Source organism: Buteo buteo, chromosome 5 (assembly GCF_964188355.1).
Source record: "Buteo buteo chromosome 5, bButBut1.hap1.1, whole genome shotgun sequence".
Lineage (NCBI taxonomy): Eukaryota > Metazoa > Chordata > Aves > Accipitriformes > Accipitridae > Buteo > Buteo buteo.
The window spans coordinates 36,089,104-36,109,468 of NC_134175.1; the positions used below are offsets into that span (position 1 = coordinate 36,089,104).

Sequence of the window (20,365 nt, forward strand, 5' to 3'; positions counted from 1 at the left end):
CGCACCCGGCCCTGCCACTCACCCTCTGCTCTGGCCACCCCAGATCCGGGCACCCCCCCTGCTCCTGCACCCACCCACCCCCGGACCCATCTGCTCTGGGCACCCGTGTCCACTGGGTACCCACCTATCTGGGCAGCCACCAGCTGGGGGGGCCATGGGCTCCGGGGCACCCATGCTGCAAATGTCCCCAGATGTCCCCCAGGCATGGCCTGGGGACCACCCTGCAGCATCCAGCCCTGAGCTGGGTACCTGCAGCAGTGGGGGGTGATGCTAGCAGGAGTCGTCGGGGGGATGGCTGCCTGGTACCCATGTCCCTTCAGCAGGAGGGTGCGGGGCAGAGGGTGAGTGTGGCCCAGCTCTGGGCCAGGGTGCTGGGTGCCTGGTCCCAGCATGGTCCTGTCTCGGCGGGGCGCTGGCCCTGTGTTTTGCTATGGTGGCTGTGGTTGACATGGAGACCCTCCAGCTGTCAGCTTGCAGGGTGCCAGGCAGTGGGGGTGCTTGTTCCCTTTTGAGGGGTGGGAGAGGCAGGTGCTGGGGGGTGGGAGCATAAATCCAGAGCTGTCGCGAGCTGCCGGCACGGCAGGTCCCAGGGTCAGGGGCAACAGGACCACCAGTTTCCAGTCCCCCGGACACGGACAGTGTCTCCAGCTAACAGGGTTCCCATGCCGGTGACTCAGGAGCTGGGAATCTGGCTGGCACTGAGCACCTGGGCCCCAAGCACCGCTCACAGGCTGCCATCTCCCTCCTAAGGCTGCAGACCTATTGCTGGGAAGACAGGATCTTCCTAGGAAATCATGCATGAGCAGCGATGGAAACCCAAAACCCCACCGCCACACCCAGCCCACGTAGGGGACCCAGCCAAGGGCAGGAGCCACTCTGATCCGTGTGAGGCCCAGGGGTCCCATCCCCTAGACGTGCCCCCGCTGGGGCTGGCAGGCAGCTGGGATGCTGCCCGGCCACAGTGCCAACTCCCAGCACCCCTGCGCATCGCTGTCACTCAGGGACATTGGTCCCCAATATGGCACCGAGGGCTTGTGCCTTGTTTTCTGTGAGGGCTGAGCACTGCCGAGGTGGGGGAGCAGCAACGATGGGGGGGCTGCAGCTTGGCTTACACCAGCGACTCACCCCAAAGCCACCCCTCCTGCGGGAAGCGCGCGCGTTCCCCTGTGCACTTGCACCCCTGGGCAGCGCGGGGACAGCTGCAGGCGGGCCAAGCCCTGTTTTGGGGCATCCCCTACTCACCTAGTGCCCAGAACTGGGGCACCCCAGGGTGACCATCCCTGGGGACCCCATCCCTGCCTCTCGGTTCCCACCTCAGCCCCTCCTACCTGCGCCCAGCTTCCACCCACCCAGCCCCCAGCTCTGTCCTGGCTTTGCCTGGCCCCGGACCAGGGTGCAGGGGGCGGATTGCAGGGGGCGGGGTGCGGATTGTGGGGTGCGGGGTGCGGGGTGCAGGGTGCAAGGTGCAGGGTGCGGGGTGCGGGCTGCAGGGTGCGGGTTGCAGGGTGCGGGGTGCGGGGTTCAGGGTTCAGGGTGCGGGGTGCGGGGTGCAGGGTTCGGGGTGCGGGGTGCAGGGTGCGGGTTGCAGGGTGCGGGGTGCGGGGTGCGGGGTGCAGGGTGCGGGTTGCAGGGTGCGGGGTGCGGGGTGCGGGGTTCAGGGTGCGGGGTGCAGGGTGCGGGGTTCGGGGTGCGGGGTGCAGGGTGCGGGGTGCGGGGTGCGGGTTGCAGGGTGCGGGTTGCAGGGTGCGGGGTGCGGGGTGCGGGGTTCAGGGTGCGGGGTGCAGGGTTCAGGGTGCGGGGTGCGGGGTGCGGGTTGCAGGGTGCGGGGTGCGGGGTGCGGGGTGCAGGGTGCGGGTTGCAGGGTGCGGGGTGCGGGGTGCGGGGTTCAGGGTGCGGGGTGCGGGGTGCAGGGTGCGGGTTGCAGGGTGCGGGGTGCGGGGTGCGGGTTGCAGGGTGCGGGGTTCAGGGTGCGGGGTGCAGGGTGCGGGGTGCGCACTCTCGGGCCGCCCGGGCGCAGTCCTCCGCGCCAGCAGGGGGCGCGCGAGGCGGGGCGGCGGGGCGGGGCGGCGGCGGCGGCCATGCAGGTAGCGAGGGAGCGAGCGAGCGGGCGGGCAGGCGCGGGGAGGGGGTCGGGCCCTGCCCGGGGTTGGGGGTGTAGGGGGGTGTCCCCGGGGGGTCCCGGCCCGGGGTGGAGATGTCCCGTAACGGTGGTGCCCGCAGGCGGCGGCGCAGGGCTCGAAGCAGGCCGCGCAGGCGGCGGCGCAGGAGCTGGTGAAGTTCGTGAACCGGAGCCCTTCGCCCTACCACGGTGAGGAGCCGCTGGGCCCGCCCGGCCCCCCCCTTCCCCTTCCCCTTCCCCTTCCCCTTCCCTCGGTGCGGCCCCCCCTGACGGCTCTCCCCGCAGTGGTGGCCGAGTGCCGCAGCCGGCTGCTGCAGGCCGGCTTCCAGGAGCTGAAGGAGACGGAGCACTGGGAGGTGCGACCCGCGCAGAAGGTAGGCCCGGCCGGGGGCAGGGCGGCGGGGAGGGGGGGAGGCGGCCGGCCCTCGCCCCTGCCTCTCACCCTTGCTCCTCTGCCAGTACTTCGTCACCAGGAACTACTCCACCCTCATCGCCTTCGCCGTCGGCGGCCAGTTCCAGCCCGGGAATGGGTTCAGCCTGCTGGGGGCCCACACCGACAGCCCCTGCCTCAGGGTAAGGCCGGCCAGCCGGCTGCCTTCCCCCGGGGCTGGGGCCTTCTCTGGTGCCCTCCAGTTTCACTCCACAAGAAAAAGCTACCCTGACTCCCACCGTGCTCCACAGCACCGCTGCTGGGTCCCTACACCTCCCAAATCTGCCACCCAGAGTGGCCCGTGCTGCCCCCTGCATTGCTTCACCTGCTGTTATCGCCTCTGGTGTCCCCTGTCCCACAAAGCACCTCCCAGCACCCTGCGCTGACAGGATCAGCGATGAAGCTCTGGGCGTGCTCTGCCCAGTACCCACCAGTTACCCAGTCCCTGGGGCTTTGCGGTGCCAGCAGTGACGCCTCTGCTCTTGCCCAGGTGAAGCGGCGCTCTAAGCGGGGGCAGGTGGGCATGGTGCAGGTTGGTGTGGAGACCTACGGAGGGGGCATCTGGAACACCTGGTTTGACCGTGACCTCACCGTGGCTGGGAGGGTGATCATAAAGGTGAGCCTGATTTGGGACGGGCACAGTGGGCTAGCTGTGTGCCCCTGGCTCTGGGTCTATGACTCCCACCCAAGAGTGGGACCTACTGCAACCTCTCAGCCCTGCAGGCCTGGTCCCAGCGGTTGTCCTTGTGTTTCAGGACCCGGCCACGGGGCGCCTGGAGCAGCGCCTAGTACGTGTGGAGCGGCCCATTCTCCGCATTCCCCACCTGGCCATCCATCTGCAGCGCAGCATCAATGAGAACTTTGGGCCCAACACTGAGCACCACCTGTAAGGCCTGGCTCGGCCCTGAACCCTGGCCAGCCCTCAGGAGGGCTGGGACCCAGCTGGAGCAGTGCCCAGCCTCAGCTCTCTCCCTCTGGCAGCCGCTTATTGCAGTGGGGAGGTCTGCAATGGCTTTTCTCAGCCCCACACAGTCCTCCCAGGAGATGCTTCCAAGCTTGGGATTTGGGAAAGAACACTGGGGTGTCCTGAGGTGACACAGTAGATCTGTGCTTGAAATGTTACGTGTCCTTGCTCCGTTTGGCATGGCAATTGCTCCGTGAAGGAGCAAGGCAGGCACCCCAGGAAGGGTTGGTTGTGTATGACCCAAGCAGGTGAGCAAAGCCCTTGGAACTAATGGCACTGTCTCCCCACAGGGTTCCCATTCTGGCCACTGCTGTGCAGGAGGAGCTGGAAAAGGAGGTGCTCATGGAGGCCACACCTTGCAATGCTGCGGCCCAGGTGAGCCGGGTGCTAAGGACTAGCAGGGGTGCTTGCTAGGACCTCACACTTGTCACCTTTGATTTCCAGTCCTCAGGGACCTGCCAGCAGGTTTCCCTTCTCCCCATGAACTTCTGGTAACGTTCCACTCTGCGCCTGAGCTGCGTACATGACGCATCTGCTCAGCCATCTCTTTGTTCCCACCCTGGTCTGTGGCACCAGGAAGGAGGTGCAGGCCCCGTAAAGCTATCAGGGTCTCCCTGGGGAGGCAGGGCAGGGAGAGGGGATTGCACAGAGGGCAGAGAGGCCCTCACTGCACCCTGTGAGTGGCCCTGCTGTCCTGTGTGAGGTGCGGGCTTGAACACAGGATGTGTTGTTAGGAGGGAGGATTGTGCCAACGTGAGTGGGGTGTGGGACGGCTCTGCCAGGGTGAACAGGGAGTTTCCCCTGCCATCCACTGCCTGCCTAGCCCGCAGGTCTGCTTTTTTCCCAGGCAGAGCGGCACAGCCCTGTCCTGCTTTCCCTGCTCTGCCCCCAGCTGGGGGTGAAACCGGAGCAGATTGTGGAGCTGGAACTATGCCTGGCGGATACGCAGCCAGCGGTGAGTAAGGGCAGGAGCCTCTCTCTGCCTGCACACAGCCTGCGGGCTGGCATTGCACAGGTCTTACCCGGCACGCTTCCTCTGCCTGGGGCATGCCAGGGCTGGGAGCTGAGTGGAATGAGAGGCGGCAGCTCCTGAGGAGCAGAGATGAGGGGACTGGAATGGATACCCAGTGGCAGGTACTTTTTGGTGACCCAGAGCCTGTGCCCTTCTCCTCCTGGCTCTCTGTCTGCAGACGCTGGGTGGTGCCTTCGACGAGTTCATCTTTTCCCCACGCCTGGACAACCTGCACAGCTGCTACTGTGCCCTTCAGGTGAGCAGGAGGGAGAAAGGAGCCTGGAGGCCGCAGCATGGCCCCCATGCACCCCAGCTCAGCTTGGCGGGGCTGTGGCCTGGACTGAGGCTCTGCAGGGAGGTGTGTTCCTATAGGGTGGATCTGGCTTGTTGGAGGATCTGGGGTTGGATGGGGGGGGGGGGCTGCCAACTTTGCTGGGCATGGGGGGGTTCCCAGCAGCTCCCGGGTTGACTCCTGCTCTCACTGGGTAATGTGTGTGCCCACAGCTCCCTTCCTCAGTGCTTTGGGCTCTCCTGAGAAGTTCCTGCCAGCTCAGTGCTGAGCTTCCCAGGATGGGATGGCACTCAAGCTGGTGTCCTTTCTCCTCTAACGCTGCAGGCCTTGATTGACTCATGCGCGACACCCTCCTCCCTCTCCCAGGAGCCCAACGTGCGTCTCATCGCGCTCTATGACAACGAGGAGGTGAGTGAGAGCCACAGCCCTGGGGTGGCTAGTGCAGGGAGGGGCTCCATGTTCTTTGCTCTCCCCCAGCCAAGCCTAACAGGAGATAGATCCCAGGCCCTGGCGAGGCAAGGGGAGGTTTGCTTACCCCCTGTGGAGCATTGCCCACGCAGGAGTGGGAAGCACTGGTGTGGTTGGAAGCACTCTGCTGGCTTTGGGAAGACCCCTGTCACTTAGTCGGCCCCTGGGGTGCTGGGGGGGGTTGCACCATGTGGGTTGTGCTGACAGTGGTCCTTGGCAGGTAGGGTCAGAGAGTGCACAGGGCGCGGAGTCCTTGCTGACGGAGCTGGTGCTGCGCCGGATCTCGGCATCGCCGCAAAACCTGACAGCCTTCGAGGAGGCTGTGGCCAAGTCCTACATGATCAGCGCCGATATGGCCCACGCTGTGCACCCTAACTATGTGTGAGTAGTCTGAGCTGTGCCGTAGGCCAGGGTAGCCTGCCGTGCCAGCTGGGGGGACGTATCCCCGTCGTTCCCCAGGGAGTACAGATAGGATAGTCCTTGTCGCAGCAGGGAGGGAGGGCTGTACCATGAAACTCCTGCTTCTCTTTTGCAGGGACAAGCATGAGGAGAATCATCGTCCAGCCTTCCACAAGGTGAGGGCAGCCCTCTGCTTTGGGCTGGGACGGACACTGTACATCTCTCCTGCAGTGCTGTGAAACACCCAGCTGCTCCCTGGAGCACGGTCCCGGGGGGCAACTCAACGGCACTCACGTGGGAGACATTTGTGCCGCAGCATGATTTGGCCATGCCACACATCTGGTGTTAATCAGTTGGGACCGCTGCCTTGGCCCTGGAGCCCTTTCTTGCTCTGAGCTGGGGCTGTCCCCATCCCCACGGATCACCCAGGGAGGGGAGAATGGACTGGTGGGTTGGGCTGGGATAGCATTGCCCGGGCACGGGTGTTTCCAGACACACCGACTATCCCCAGTGTCAATTGCGGGCCTGCGGTGCCTTCCCTTGTGCAGGGCCCCGTCATCAAAGTGAACAGCAACCAGCGCTACGCCTCCACGGCTGTCACCGAAGCTGTTATCCGGGACATCGCCGCCCGCGTGGGTGTCCCTCTGCAGGTGAGCGGGGCTGCGCGAGCCCTCTGTGAACGTTACAGCTTGGGCCGCCACCCTGCCCTGCGTTCAGGAGAGGGGGGCCTGTGCCAGACCCCCACCCCTCAGTTACCATGCTGGTCCCCGCTGAGGTCTGCACTGCCTCCTCTGGGGCTCCAGCTCTGGGGCTGCCTTAGGGAGCAGGCTCGGGAACAGGAGGGGAGAGCCTGGCCTGAGCAACTCCCGTCTCTGGGGGATTTTGCATCCTGGTTTGGGGATGGTGCTGCTTCCCCATACCAGGTTGCCTCCCTTTGGGCCCCGGGGTCCCAGCTGGGATGCCGTCTGGGCAGCGTGGGCAGCTGCTGAGGCCGTGTCCCCGTGCAGGAGTTCATGGTGCGCAACGACACGCCCTGCGGCACCACCATCGGCCCCATTCTGGCCTCCCGCCTGGGGCTGCGTGTGCTGGACATCGGCTGCCCACAGCTGGCCATGCACTCCATCCGGGAGATGTGCTGCATCTCAGGGGTGCTCCAGAGCATCACCCTCTTTAAGGTGAGACCCGTGTCCCCCGTCTTGCACCAAAGCCCCCTCCCTGTTGCTCCACATCTCCCGCATCCCTGTGTCCCCATCCAGCCCCCATCCTTGGGGCTGAGCCCGGCCATCCCGCCAGTACTGGCTGCTTCCGGAGGTGCCCCCTCGCATCCCAGCCTTCCCTGGCGACTGCCATCCCCAAATGGTTCCTATGGCAACCGGCGATATCCTTGAGTCAGTGATGGGTTACCATGGCAACGCGGTCCTGCTCTCTGCGAGGAGCTGCCTGCTATGACGCCGCGCGTAACCCAACGGGGAGCCGCTGCCTGTCCCCCCACCCTGACGGCCTGTCTCCTTCCAGGGCTTCTTCGAGCTCCTGCCAGCGGTCAGCAGCAGCCTGGTGGTCGACTGAGCGCGGGGGGGAGGGAGCGGCTGTGGGCTCAGCCCTGGGGCCATTAAAGTGTCTGTCTCACCAGCGAGTGGTCCGTGAGCGTGGCTGGGGGCGGGGGTGATGGATCTGGGTGCCCCTGGGGACTCCTGTGGCTCCCACTTGTGCTCTCCCCTGAGGCCAGGAGTGGGAGGTGTTCACCCCCCCAACAGCGGCCCCCTCAGTGCCATGTCCCATCTAAGGGGCAGAACGTTCCCCCTGCCCCCCCCGGCAGAGCTGGGGAGAGGATGTCCCCTACCTCCTGCAGCACCGGGGCTGCCTCCGTCCCTGGGGGGGGGGACTGAGCCTGCCCTGCCGTGACCAGGGGGGTGCCGTCGGGTCCTGCGTGGCGCAGCCAGCCCCCTGCCAGCCCCCCAGCTGCTGCTGCTCCCTGCTGCCAGCGCCCTGCCCGGGGTGGGGGCGTTCCCTGCTCGCACCGGCTGGGGGCTCGGGGGCTGCCGGCTCCCTTCCCGCCCTTCCCGGGGCGGGGCCGCTGGGCGGGGGCGTGAGGGTGTGGCCCGGCGCTCGCCGCTGATTGGGCTCTTCTTAGGGGCGTGGGCCGCGCGGGAGTCTGTGGGGCCGCAGGGCTGGGAAGGGGCAGCCGGTGATTGGTGGAGGCGCTGCCGGCGCGGTGGCACACCCCCGGGGGGGCGTGGCTCGCCTCCAGGGAGGCTGCGATTGGCGCGGTGCTTGGCCGACTCCCCACCCCCTCCCCCGGGGAGCGACGTAATTGGCCTCGCTCGATAACAGGGGGGCGTGAGCCCGACGTGCGGGTGGAGGGAGGGAAAGAAGTCCGGGCCTCTGACTGGCTGTCCGTCGGGGGGGCGTGGCGCGGCAGCAGCGGGCCGCGCGCCATTGGCGGGGAGGCGGCGGTGGGCGGGGCGCGCGGCGCGGCGGGGCGCGGGTTGGCGGCGGCGGCGGGGGCGCGGCCGGCGGGTGCGCCATGGTGCGGCCGTGAGCGGAGCATGGGGCGGCGGCTCCTCCGGGCGCTCCTCTGCCTCCTCCTCCTGGCCGGCCGCGGGCTGCTGCGGGACGGCGGCGCCTCCGCTACCGCCACCGCCGCGCACGGTGAGACCGGCGCCCCGGGCAGGGCGGCGCCCCGGGCAGCGCGGGGGCCGGGGCCGGGGCGTCGGGGGGCGGGGCGCTTCCCGGAGAGCCGCAGGGCAAGGGGGCTTCGCGGCCGGTGCTCTCGCTGCTGCCGTGGATGCTTGTCACGGCGCGCGGCCGCGGGGCCTGGGTCCCGGTGGAAGGGTGGGAGAAGGTAGCTTGGGGGCCGCGGGTGCGTCACTGGCACCGGAGGGCGCCTCTCTCCTGGGGTGGCCGGGCTGGTGGCGGTGCTGGTGCTGGCCCTGGGGCGCCCCGCCGGCTGGAGAGTTGGTGCCGCCCCGGGGACGGCTGGACGGGACGGGACGGGCGCGGGGCGGTGCTCGCTCAGGGACCCTGCCCAGGGCAAAGCCGGTGCCCGGGGCTGCCGCAGGGATGGGGAGCCCGGGGCTGGTGCTGGGATGGGGAGCCCGGGGCAGCGGCCCTAGGCGGCGGCTCCCTCCGGGACCCCTGCGCCCTTTAGCCGCCCTCCGCCGGTAAGCGCGGCCCGGCTCGGGCCGCGAGGGCGGGCCGGTGCATCTGCTGTCCTCCAGCTCGGCCCGTGCGGCCCCTGCCCGGGGCTCTCAGAGACCCGGGTGCCCCTGCCGGTAGCAGAGCTGCAGCCCCCCCCCGCACGGCACGGCCCCGGCGACCGCTGACTCACTACCGGACGCCCGGGGCTGCTGCGTCCCTCGTCCTCCGGTGGGCCCGGGAGCGCCGGGACGGGTCCGGCCGCACCGCGGGGGCCCCGCCGTCTCCGGGAGCAGGCGGGGGCCGGGACCGGAGCGGCTGCCACCGAGCCCCGGTCCTGCCTGGGGGAGTCTCCCGGGGCCGGTGCCGCCGCCCCTCCCGGCGGAGCGGTGCGTCCCGGCGGGAGGCGGCTGCGCCGCTTCAGCACCGCGGACAGCGCCCGCCCGGCCCCGCCGGCCCGGCCCGGCCCCCCGGGGGTCGCCCCGCGGCACCGGGGTCCTGCGCCCCGCACCTGCGTTGGCCCCCGCCCCGGGGGGAGCGGGGCCGTGGGTGCCCGGGTTTCGGAGACCCCCATCCCCACTTGCCCCCTTCCCCCGCGGCGGGCTCGGCGGGCCCCTCCCTCCCCTCCCCCCGGTTGTTTTCTCGTTCCTTCCTCGCCATCCGGGGCTGAGTCATCGCCTGCTGCCGTCTCGCTGCTGACGGTCTTGGACCGAGACGGGGGGGGAGAGGAAGGGGGAAGCCGCCCCCTGCCCGAGTGCTGCCCCCCGAAGGGGTTGGAGAGACACACACACACACAGAGCCCGCTGCATGCGTGCTTTGGGGTCCCCCTCGCAGGGAGTGGGTCTCTGGTGTCACAGGGCACAGGGCTGTGTCCCTGCCTCGTAGTGCCACATGTGGGAGGGCAACAGATGTGGTCTTGCAGGTCTCTGCCCCCTCAGCCTTCCCTTCCTAACTGCCAGCACCCCAAAAAACTCCAGGCCTCCCCCTGCTCCCTAGAGCCAGGGACAGGCTTTGTACACAGCCCCCATCTTGGCTTTGGGGGGGGGGGGGGGGGCAGGGAAGGCTGGCATCGAGGCCCTGCCCTGGGCTACCAGGCTGTGCCCCCTACCACCATCACCACCCGTGGCACGTTCCTGGATAGCTGGGGTCCCCAAGCAGCTGGTTATGAGCAAATGCCATTGGAGCCCCCCTCGGATGCTGTGCTGACTGGCCTGTCTGTCTGTCTGTCCGTCCCAGGCTGCCTGTTTGACCGGAGGCTGTGCTCCCCCCAGGAGGTGTGTGTGCAGGGTAAGTGGTTAGCGGGGCTGCAGGGATCCCTTCTTCCTTCCCAAGGGGGTGTGGAGAGTGCAGGGCTGCTTGCAGGGGAACTTGGGGTGCAATGTGGGGGGCCGTGGCAGGAGAAAGGTGGGGCTGTGCCTGCAGACCCTCACCCCAGGGCGTTCATCCATCCGGCCCCACCACCTCCCCTCTCTTGCAGATGGGCTGTTTGGGCAGTGCCAGGTGGGCTCCGTGCAGGACAGACCCTACTTCCAGGTCACCTCTCCTGTGCTCCAGCGCCTGCAGGATGTCTTGCGGCATCTCATGGCACAAGGTGAAGGGGGGAGCGTGCAGGGACTCACTGCGGTCTGGTGGGGAGGGGGTGTCAGCCAGCATTGCCTAGTGGCACTAGGGCTGTCTGGGGTCCAGCTGGCCCAGGGGCCAGGGTGGGCTGAGAGGGGTCCGGCTGATTCTAGGAGGATCAGGGCAAAACGTGGGCCATGAGACACAGGGTCAGGACACCAGGGCAGCTTCCCGTGCACTTGCCCCGCGGTCCCCAGGCCTCCTCTGTGTCTCACAGCCCCCTCCTGTGGCAGGGCTCTCGTGGCAGGACGGCATCACCCAGTATGTGATCTCGCAGGAGATGGAGCGCATCCCCCGCCTCCGCCTGCCGCCATCGCTGGAGCCGGTGGCCAGGGACAGGTAAGGCAGCACCAGCCGCCAGCCTGTGAGCAGAGCCCAGCAGGGCAGCAAGGGCTTTGCCCCCCCAAATGGGGTTTTGGGGGGGACCTCCCCCTTACCTAGGTGAGTTACCCTGGCACTGTTTGCCTCTGAGGTTCCTGCCCCTCCGTGGCTCCCCCCGGCGAGCCCCGCTCCCCGTGGACACCGGCCTGCCAGCGGCTCAGCATCTGGGACAATCTCCGCCGCTGCTGCCCTCCCCCCTGGTGCAGCGGTACCTGGAGCACCTCTTGCTGCCCCAGCCACCCCAGCTGGGCTACGAGGAGGCTCTGCTCAACCCCTACTCCTACCACAAGGTAAGCCATGGGGGCGAGCCCCCTTCTCCCAGGCAGAAAGGTAGAGATGGGCAGGGGGTTGCTGCACTCCCAGCACCCTCCTTCTGCCAGTGCTGGGGTGCCCCTCTGTCTCTGGGGTGCCCTGCCATGGGGTGGCAGGGGCCCTCTGGGGTTTGACCATGGTGGCTCTGTGTTTCGGTTGCAGTTTGGCTACCAGGACAGCGCTCACCAGCTCCCCAGCAGCTCTGGCAGGCAGAGCCCTGAGACCTCCTCGCTGCTGGGCCGGGTCCCTGCCCAGGCCCTTTTTGGGGCCAGCTCTGTGCCCTCCTATGGTGGGCAGCCAGGAACGGACGGGGGCCATCTCTTCCAGGACTTAGGCATGCTTTCCCTGCCCAGAGAGAAAGCCAGCCGCCCAGACCCTGCCAGCACCAGGCTACAGCACAGCTTGCAGCTCCCTGGTGACTACAGAGACATGGAGGAGAGGGAGCGGCCAGTGCCCCTGGCTGCCCAGCCACCCCCTGCACAGACGGGTACCATGTCCTCCAGCCAGGCACCAGCCCTCATCCCCATCCTGTCCCCACAGCCACATTCCTCGTTGTTCACACTCTCCCTCCTCTTTGGCTTTGTGGCTGTGGGCAGCATATCCCCTCAACCCCACCTGCTCCTGCTGCTGCGTCCCCAGCCCGTGTTCCCTTGTGTGGATGCAGAGCATCCGACCTGATGCTGCATCCTCTTGCAGACGCTGCCCTGAAGAGACTGGCCTCCCTCCTGGCCAGCTATGGCCTGGGGCTGCCGGAGCTGAGTCCCCAGCAGCTGAGCAGCCTCTCTACCCTCCTCCAGCTGCTCCAGAGCTCTGGTGAGTAGGGTGCAGGGATGGGGCAGGCAGGGACTGGCAGCGGTGGGTGCCAGCATGCCCTATTTCAGGATAGGGGGTGTTGCATCTCAGGGCAGGTGCTGCAGGACCTCTGTCTCTCTCCTTCCCAGGTGTTGCTGGCCCCGAAGTGCCCACAGCGAAACGGGTGGGTTTGCAGCAGGGCGGTGCTGGAGGAGGTGCCACGCCGCAGGTGGGATGGGGGGGTGGGGATGCAGCCCCCCAGGGCTCTCCTCGGAGATGCCAGTTCCTCCCTTTCCCTTCCTCCAGGTGACGGAGGGGGACATGCAGCACGCAGAGGAGCCAGTGCCCCCTTCCTCCACGGTGCCGCCCCCCAAAATCCCAGCCAGCAGCTCCCCAGGGGATGGGCCGAGGGGCAGGGCAGCGTCCTCACCAGCCCCCTGGGCCGAGCCGCAGCAGGGACACGGCGGGGACGTGCTCAGCCCTGGGAAGCAGATCATGGTGGAGAAGAAAAGCTACACAGAGGCGAAGGATGGTGGGGCGCAGCGGGGCACACGGCCACCGGACGAGTATGGCTACATCGTCACGGACCAGAAGTGAGAGCTGGGGGTCGGGTGAGGGGGTGTTCATGTGAGGAGGGTCTGTATCCCCCCGCACCAGCTGTCATGGCTCCCTGTGCTCAGCTGAGCCTGTTTGGGTCTGTGGTAGGGTCAGGTCTCCAGTGGGGTCAGCTTCCCTGTCCCCTCTCCACCTGCAGCCCTTGTCCCACCCCAAAACCTTCCTCTCAGCCCACGCCAAAGCCAGAGCTCGCTGCTGCAGGACGGGAGGCTGGGACAGGCTCAGCCAAGCGTGTCCGCACAGCTGCCTCTGTGCATGCTGGTGTGCAAGGATAGGGGGGGTCAGCTCACCCCCCATCACCGCACATCCCCATGCTCTTACCTCCTGCCCACCCTGTGACACCCCTGCAGGCAGCACAGCCCTTGCTGCATGCATGGGACTCCCTGAGCCTGCCTGTCCCCCCTTCCCCAGCTGCGGGGAGAGTGGGCTCTCGCCTCGACCCCGCTGCCCGCTCCTCACCCTGCCGCTGTCCCCACAGGCCCCTGGGCCTGGCTGCTGGCGTGCGGCTGCTGGAGCTCCTCGCCAAGCACCTCCACCTCTCCACGGCCAGCTTCATCAACATCAGGTGAGGGGAGCGGGGCCGTAGGGTGCTGCTGTCACAGCAGGGGCACAGGGCAGGGGGCCGGGAGGGACTGGGCTGTGGTGGGGATGGGGAGGGGGTCTGTTCTTCCTGGTCTCACGCTGTGTCCCCCGCTCCCTGGCAGTGTGGTGGGCCCTGCGCTCACCTTCCGCATCCGGCAGAACCCCCAGAACCTCTCTCTGGCAGACGTGGCCAGCCAGGCTGGTGAGTTGGGCAGGGGTCCCGCTGGTCCTGCTCCTCTCTTCCGCCCCCCGCCCAGTTGTGGGGTGCCCCTTCCCAGGGACTGGGAGGAGGGGGCTCCCACCGTACATCCCAGTGCCCTTGGCTGAACTGGGGAGCTGGCGTGGGGTGGGCAGCTGTCAGGGGTATCCCTTGGCTCTGTCTCTTGGGGGGGGGTCTCTTGGGTGGAGGGGAAGCACCCCTCTGACCATCTCCTCTCCGTCCACAGAGCAAGTGAAGGCAGAGCTGGAGGCAGAGCTGGGCCTGAAGATCGTGCAAACAGGAGTGGGAGAGGTAGGAGTGAGCGTGGCCGTCCCTCGGGACTGGGGCAGCTGGGGACAGGGCAGTGGGGGTGCTGCCGCCAGGTACGAGCTGGGAAGCGCGCTGTGCCGCAGCCCTGGGGCTCAGGGGTCTTTGTGAGCGAGCCGTCCCTGTGGGTCTGAGGGGTAGCTGAGGAGCAGAGGGCTCTAGGCAGTGTTTGGGCTGCTGTGTCGGAGACAGACTTGGGTTATCTGGGATGGGCCGGAGCAGGACCGCTCCAGTGACCCCCTTCCACCCAGCAGTGTGATGTTGCCCAGCTGCCTGCACTCTCAGGGCACTCGGCTCTTTCCAAAACAAAAGCTCCACAGGGCTTGAAGGCAGTTTGGGAGGGTCTCCTGGCAGCTTTCCCCCTTGCATCTAAGACTGGGGGGCTGCAGGCTGCACCCCACAGGGCTTATCCTCACCCTTGCCTCCCTCCAACCTGTGCACCCCATCTTAGCTGTGGCCTGGGCACCCCCATGCTGGGCTGTGCTCGTAGCACCGCAGAGACCGTGGTTAGGCAGGCAAAATGCCATCGTGTCCCCAGAGAATGGCAAAGCAGCTGAAGGCAGGAATAGAGCAGGAGCCATCTGCTTGGAGAGGGGCAGCCCCTCCCTGTGCTCCTCTGGGGACCCCCAGGAACAGTCTCCTGGGGGAGAAGCAGAGGCTGGAGATGGGGGACTGAGCCTGCCTCCTGTATTTGCAGCCTGGGGAGGGGACGTGGTGCAGCACCTCCCCAAACCGGGGTCCCTGTTCCCCACCCTCCTGCACTGTGGCCGAAGCCATGGGCAAGGAGGAAGGAAGGGGGGGGACCTTGGAGGAGGAGGAGGCCATGGAAAAGGGGTGGCCTGGCCACCGAGGCAACCCATCTCCCTCCGCAACATGTGGAGCGTCGCTATGGCAATGCCTTTTGATGTGACGAGTGGCAGGAGCTGGGAGAGATGGCAGAGATGAGGGAGCTGGAGCTCAGAGGAGACTGTGGCAGCTTTGCGAGCCCTCTTCTGCACAGATGTCCCCAGTCCAGACCAACTTGTGCTTTTCCTTCATTCCACCTCCAGGCTCTGAACTTGGTGGGACTGCTGCAAGATTTGGGGAAGGAGGGACACAGAGGCAGGGGGACAGCAGTGCCCGGGCAGGCCTTGGGAGGGAGGTCCCTTCTGTCCCCGCTGCCCCGCTGACATCTCCAGACCTTCTGAAACCTGCAGGGCTGCTCCTGCTTGGGTGCCCCCAGGACCTGGGAGGTGCTGGTCCTGGTGGGTACCCCTGGCTGCAGGGCTGGCTGGGCCCTGGCAGCAGTCACGCTGGCCCACGGGCGCAGGGGCTGGCGACGCTGGGGGGGGCAGGTGGCAAGGGGACCCCTGGGGCAGGGGCATCCCCAGGCGGTGATGATGATGAAGTAGGTGATGATGACGCAGTGTTCCCTCGGTAACCTCATCAGGCTCGTAGCCAATGGGAGGCCGTGGCAGTGAGGTAATGCTGGGTTCTGGCACCTCATTGGGTACAGGGTATTTGGTGGCAGTGATGCCCCAGCATCCCTGTGCTGCCCCAAGACCTGGCTGTGGGGGAGCAGCATCCTGATCACCAGCGGCTCTGGGACAAGGCCCTGGTGGGGGTCTTGGCCCTGGGGGGGTCTTGGCCTTGGGGGGATTCCCATCCAGCAAGGCCTCAGCACCATTGTGTCACAGCATGGGACTGGCACGCATTGGGCTGTGCCTCCCAGCCACAGGGAAGGAGCCCTGGAGGCCCTCCCAGCAAGGTGGCAGGGGCTGCTCTGCATCCCAGCTGAGGAGAGTGATGGGGAGGACCTGTCCCCCAGCCACCACAGCTGGGATGGCACCAGCCCTCTGGCACTGCCGGCACACTCCCCGTGTTCTGCTATGGAGCAGTGGCTGCAGAGGAGAGCCAGCCCCATCTGGGGAAGTTCCCTGGGGGCAGCAATTGCTGCCCTGGACCCAGCGCTGCACTGGCCCATCCTTTGCCATTAACCCCTTGGGCTGAATCTGGCCCTCCTTGACCTCCAGCTGGGCAGGAGCCCATTGAACCCGAGTTCCATGGGATTACTACCTGCCCTGGAGGGGGGCAGCCTGGACTGGGGCTGCCCCAGGGAGCAGTCCTGGGTGCTGGGAGTAGGGGAGCAGCAGGTTGTGGCTGCCTGGGCTTGGCCAGGCTCTGTCCCCTCCCGCAGCTCCAGGGACACACCAGTGTGAGCAACATCCCATGCGACATGCAGGTGGGTGCCCCGTGCCTCACCCTAGTGACACCCAGCACCCCAGTGACACCAGCTCCACCCCAGCTGAGGGTGGTGGGAGAATCAGCACAGCACCGAGTGCCCTTGCTCTGTTTTAGCCCCCAACAACACCAAATGTGGTGCAGAATGGAGTCGATGCCCCCCTGCTAACCCTCGCTCGGCTCTGCCCACAGCGAAACGAGGCTGCTGCCTACTCGCGCCCATCCCACTTTGGGGACAGCTTCCACTCAGTGCTGCTGACCTTCATCGCACTGGCCTGCGTGGCAGGAATCGCCATCGCGGCCGCCGCGGCCTTCTGCCTCCGGCGCCATGCGAAGCAGCGGGAGAAGGAGCGCCTGGCCGCCCTGGGGCCCGAGGGTGCTGCTGACACCACCTTCGAGTACCAGGTAGGACCCCACGGGATGCGGGACCCTGCGGGATGCGGCACTGCTGCGTCAGCATCACTCCGGGTGCACAGGGCTGCCCTGCGGCAGCGCTGTGCCCAAGGGACAGGGCTCTTCATGGGGTTCCCCAGGAGCTGTGCCGCCAGCACATGGCTGCCAAGTCTCTCTTTGGCCATGCTGAGGCACCAGCGGCACCGGCAGAGACCTCGCGGGTCAGCAGCGTCTCGTCCCAGTTCAGCGATGCCCCGCAGCCCAGCCCCAGCTCCCACAGCAGCACGCCCTCCTGGTGCGAGGAGCCCGTCCAGTCCAACATGGACATCTCCACTGGACACATGATCCTGGTGAGCTGGCCTGGTGGGGTGGCAGCCCCCCTCCCTGGCCCCCCAGGTACCCCCCGGGCTGCTGGGCTGACCCCCACCCCTCTGCCCTAGGCCTATATGGAGGACCACCTCCGCAACCGGGACCGACTAGCCAAGGAGTGGCAGGCTCTCTGTGCCTACCAGGCTGAGCCCAGCGTCTGCTCCATTGCCCAGAGTGAAGCCAACCTGAAGAAGAACCGCAACCCCGACTATGTGCCCTGTGAGCATCCCAGCCGTCCTGGCCCAGGGACCGGATCCCAGGGCCGTGGCAGGAGGGCAGTGTGGGGCATGGGGATGCTTGTGGCCACAGCGGGCTGCGGCACGGGTTTGCCCCTAGCTCCCCTGGGCACTCGCCATATCCCCTGGCCTCCGTTTCCCCAGATGACCACGTGCGGATCAAGCTGAAAGCCGAGAGCAACCCGTCCCGCAGCGACTTCATCAATGCCAGTCCGATCGTGAGTGATCACTGGGGGCTCCTGCCCACCCACCCCGCTCTGCGATGTGCTCAGCCCAGGCGAGGCTCCCGCTCTGGGTCGGAGCTGGACTGAGCTCACATCCCTGTGGGCTACAAGATGTGAGCAATGTGCCTGCCCCACTGCTCAGACATGGTTAAAACCCATTTCCCTCCCGGCTGTGGCACCCAAAGCTCTCTCCCCAGCCTTCCCATCACCCCTGATGTATCCCCCCGCTCCTCCCAGTGTCACTGACCCCTGGCCAAGGACCGTGCCGTCTGACATTCCCTTTCCCGCTCCAGATCGAGCACGACCCACGGATGCCAGCATACATCGCCACGCAGGGGCCGCTGTCCCACACTATCGCTGACTTCTGGCAGGTGAGCATCACCCAGCTGTGCCAGCCCATCGGGGTCCCTCTGGGTGCTGCCAACCAGATGGGTCACCGCGGCTTGGCCGCCCTCCCGACTGGGCTGTCACTCAGCAGTGACACCCGCCATGCCTTGCCTGCAGATGGTGTGGGAGCATGGCTGCACCGTTATCGTCATGCTGAGCCCGCTGGCAGAGGACAGCGTCAAGCAGTGTGACCGCTACTGGCCAGACGAAGGCTCCTCTCTCTACCACATCTACGAGGCAAGTGTGGCCGGTAGCCTGTGGGAAGGAGCATCCTCCAGCTGCTGTCCCGCCGAGTGAGCGCAGCCCCCTGCCTGGCGCTGACGCCCACCGGCTGCTTCTCTCGGGCAGGTGAACCTGGTGTCGGAGCACATCTGGTGCGAGGATTTCCTGGTGCGCAGCTTCTACCTGAAGAACGTGCAGTCCCAGGAGACCCGCACCCTGACGCAGTTCCACTTCCTTAGCTGGCCGGCCGAGGGCATCCCCGCCACCACCCGGCCCCTCCTCGACTTCCGCAGGTGAGTGCCCACCTGGTGCCATGCCAGCCCCCGGGAAGCCGGCGGTGTTCCCGACCTCAGGGGACTGATGGGCGAGGACATCGCTGCCGGTGTGATGAGGGTCAGGGACATGGCATGGACTGGCTGGGGGGGACGGGGGGCTGCCGTGCATGGGGAGGAGCAGAAGAACCAGATTCTGGCCAGCTTGGAATGAGGCTCAGCGGAGCTTGGTGGGCAAGAGCCCTCCAGGCTGAGGTTGCCAGGGCTCTCCAGCCTTCATGGGGAAGGTGGAAAAGTGCTCTTCCCCAGAGCTGGCATGGGGGACAGTACTGGCTGGCACCCTCCTCAGCTGTGGGTACAAGAAGAAACCCCCGGAGCCAACCTTGAACAGCTGTGACCCATTGCTCCCCATGCCCTACAGCCAGTGGCAGGTCCCCAGCTGGCCTGGGGAGCGGGCTGCGGGGCTGGGACTGCTCCCAAGAGGGCTGCGGGCAGCGCCCGCTGGGGTCTCGGGGTCCCTGGGTGGTGGTGGGCTCCTGCCGGGGGTTGGCCGGTCACTGTCCCCCGGTTGCGTGGGGCCAGGGACCCTGCTTAGAGCAGTGGGGGGTCCCTGAGCACATTGCTCTCCTCTCCGCCCTGCTCATGCTCTCTCTGTCTCTCTGTCTGTCTCTGTCTCTCTCTCGCAGCTGCCAGTGTCATTTTTGTGATTTGCAGCTAGTAATCTGGCTCCAGTTGCATAGTCACAAAAGTGATCGTTGGCAGCCGTGCCTGCTGCATGGAGCATGCCGGGAGCCCCACCGGCGCCTGGCCCCCAGCTTCGCGCCCCACCGGACCAGAGCTGCTCCCTTGGGGGTCCTGTCACTGCTCCCCTCCCTGGGCTGGGCACCCAAGGAGCCAGGCTCCTCTCCCTGCCGTGGCCCCTTTCCAGCCATGGCCCCCATCCCGTGCCCGGCACCGCTGGGGAGGCAGGAGGAGCTATGTGCTGGAACCCCAGGGCCACATCATCGGGTGTCCGCTGCCCTCCCCCGGCTTGGCCCAGCGAGGAGCACCTACTGCAACCTTGTCCCTGGCACGGCAGGGCACTGACCTGCTCCCTCTTGTCCTTGTAGGAAGGTGAACAAGTGCTACCGGGGTCGCTCCTGCCCTATTATCGTGCACTGCAGGTACTGCCGGGGAGGGTACGGGCTGGGGGGTGGCTGCAAGGCTGGGACCTGCTAGCCAGCACCAGTCAGTCCCTGGAGCCCGTCCACCCGGTCCAAGAGTCTCTGTCTTGCAGTGATGGTGCAGGCAGGACTGGGACGTACATCCTCGTCGACATGGTCCTGAACCGAATGGCCAAAGGTAGGTGCAGGGCAGCACTGCTTCTGCCCTGTCCGGAGGGTGCGGGGCCATGTGCTTGACCTGTAGATCCCCCTCCTAACACCCTTTTTCCCCCTCTGCCCCAGGTGTAAAGGAGATAGACATAGCTGCTACGCTGGAGCACATCAGAGACCAGCGGCCCGGCATGGTGCAGACCAAGGTACCCCCCCAAACTGGGGATCCCCTCCCTCCCTGAGCACACACAGCCCCTCAGGCTGGGCTGGTGAGGACCCTCATGCCCCCCCGCTTTGCTCCCCCAGGACCAGTTTGAGTTCGCGCTGACAGCTGTGGCCGAGGAAGTGAACGCCATCCTGAAGGCGCTGCCACAGTGATGGCGAGGAGCCCTCCCCTCTTGTCTTCCCCCATGCCCCCCTGGCTTTGCGCGCTCTCCTCGCCCTGCCCGTGGGGCTGCTCTCCCTGTAAAGTGCTGTCTGTGCTGCTGGCTCTGTTTCCCCCCCACCCTCCCCAGGCCCCCCTGCCCTCCCTCCCCAGGGCCGCAGGGCTCAGCCCCTCTGCGTGCAGGGCACAGAACCCTATCGCACCCCATGCCGCTGCGGAGGGGACCGGGCTCATGTCCCCTGCAGAGGAGGGGACCAGGTGCTGCTGCTGGGAGTTGGCTGTGGGGCTCCCCCCCAACCACTCTCCTGCACCCCAACCTGGTGGTCCTGTGTCAGCTCCCTCCCTGTGCCCACGTGGGGGGCAGGAGTGGGCAGGGGTTACCCTACGGTCGGGGAGACCGCTGGGTGCAGGGGGGCCTGGCCCAGCCCTAGGTCCCCTCCATGTGCTCCCTGCCTCGTCACTGGAGCAGAAGAAAAATTTCTAGAGAAATATAATTTTGTATCTTGATGTGAATAAAGTTCTCGTGTCGCGTTCGTGCAGCTGCAGCCAGGCCTGGCCTCTGACTGTGTGTGTATGGGGGGGGCACAGGGAGGCCCCCATCCCTGCAGAACAGCCTGCACCCTCCAACCACCAGACAAGTGCAGTTGGGCCTGGGTCCCCCCTGCCTGCAGGCAAGGATGGCGGGGGGGGGGTGGAA

The 20,365-nt window shown here is 66.9% G+C and overlaps 2 protein-coding genes across 3 annotated transcripts; both read left to right on the plus strand.

The window, feature by feature from the left end:
* The first annotated feature begins 2,042 nt into the window (after positions 1–2,042).
* DNPEP (aspartyl aminopeptidase) lies at positions 2,043–7,313 on the plus strand. Its single transcript, XM_075028611.1, has 15 exons — positions 2,043–2,084; positions 2,221–2,308; positions 2,405–2,493; positions 2,579–2,692; positions 3,040–3,165; positions 3,305–3,435; positions 3,804–3,888; positions 4,361–4,468; positions 4,704–4,781; positions 5,142–5,225; positions 5,506–5,666; positions 5,821–5,860; positions 6,233–6,334; positions 6,692–6,859; positions 7,200–7,313. The coding sequence occupies exons 1-15, from the start codon at positions 2,079–2,081 to the stop codon at positions 7,248–7,250; spliced, it is 1,431 nt and encodes a 476-aa protein (XP_074884712.1). The 5' UTR covers positions 2,043–2,078; the 3' UTR covers positions 7,251–7,313.
* An 875-nt stretch (positions 7,314–8,188) lies between these two features.
* PTPRN (protein tyrosine phosphatase receptor type N) lies at positions 8,189–20,342 on the plus strand. Of its 2 annotated transcripts, XM_075028613.1 has the most exons (23): positions 8,189–8,333; positions 10,056–10,106; positions 10,297–10,410; positions 10,673–10,778; positions 10,912–11,110; positions 11,295–11,619; positions 11,829–11,945; positions 12,074–12,153; positions 12,231–12,517; positions 13,018–13,104; positions 13,244–13,323; positions 13,568–13,632; positions 16,060–16,272; positions 16,401–16,610; positions 16,701–16,848; positions 17,010–17,083; positions 17,383–17,460; positions 17,594–17,713; positions 17,825–17,991; positions 19,080–19,133; positions 19,247–19,311; positions 19,416–19,489; positions 19,590–20,342. In XM_075028613.1, the coding sequence occupies exons 1-23, from the start codon at positions 8,231–8,233 to the stop codon at positions 19,659–19,661; spliced, it is 2,889 nt and encodes a 962-aa protein (XP_074884714.1). In that variant the 5' UTR covers positions 8,189–8,230; the 3' UTR covers positions 19,662–20,342. The 2 variants fall into 2 exon arrangements, with proteins under 2 accessions (XP_074884714.1, XP_074884713.1); XM_075028612.1 differs by lacking the exon at positions 10,297–10,410 and having other exon boundaries at positions 8,212–8,333.
* Positions 20,343–20,365: the final 23 nt, after the last annotated feature.

Excerpts from the sequence above, each read along its gene's own strand:
- DNPEP (XM_075028611.1), top strand. Across the intron at positions 2,494-2,578 it reads AGGTGCGACCCGCGCAGAAG|TACTTCGTCACCAGGAACTA; the intron begins GTAGGCCCGGCC and ends CTCCTCTGCCAG. Across the intron at positions 3,889-4,360 it reads CTTGCAATGCTGCGGCCCAG|GCAGAGCGGCACAGCCCTGT; the intron begins GTGAGCCGGGTG and ends CTTTTTTCCCAG.
- PTPRN (XM_075028613.1), top strand. The coding sequence starts at position 8,231 with ATGGGGCGGCGGCTCCTCCGGGCGCTCCTCTGCCTCCTCCTCCTGGCC. Across the intron at positions 11,620-11,828 it reads GCCACCCCCTGCACAGACGG|ACGCTGCCCTGAAGAGACTG; the intron begins GTACCATGTCCT and ends ATCCTCTTGCAG. Across the intron at positions 12,154-12,230 it reads GAGGAGGTGCCACGCCGCAG|GTGACGGAGGGGGACATGCA; the intron begins GTGGGATGGGGG and ends CCCTTCCTCCAG.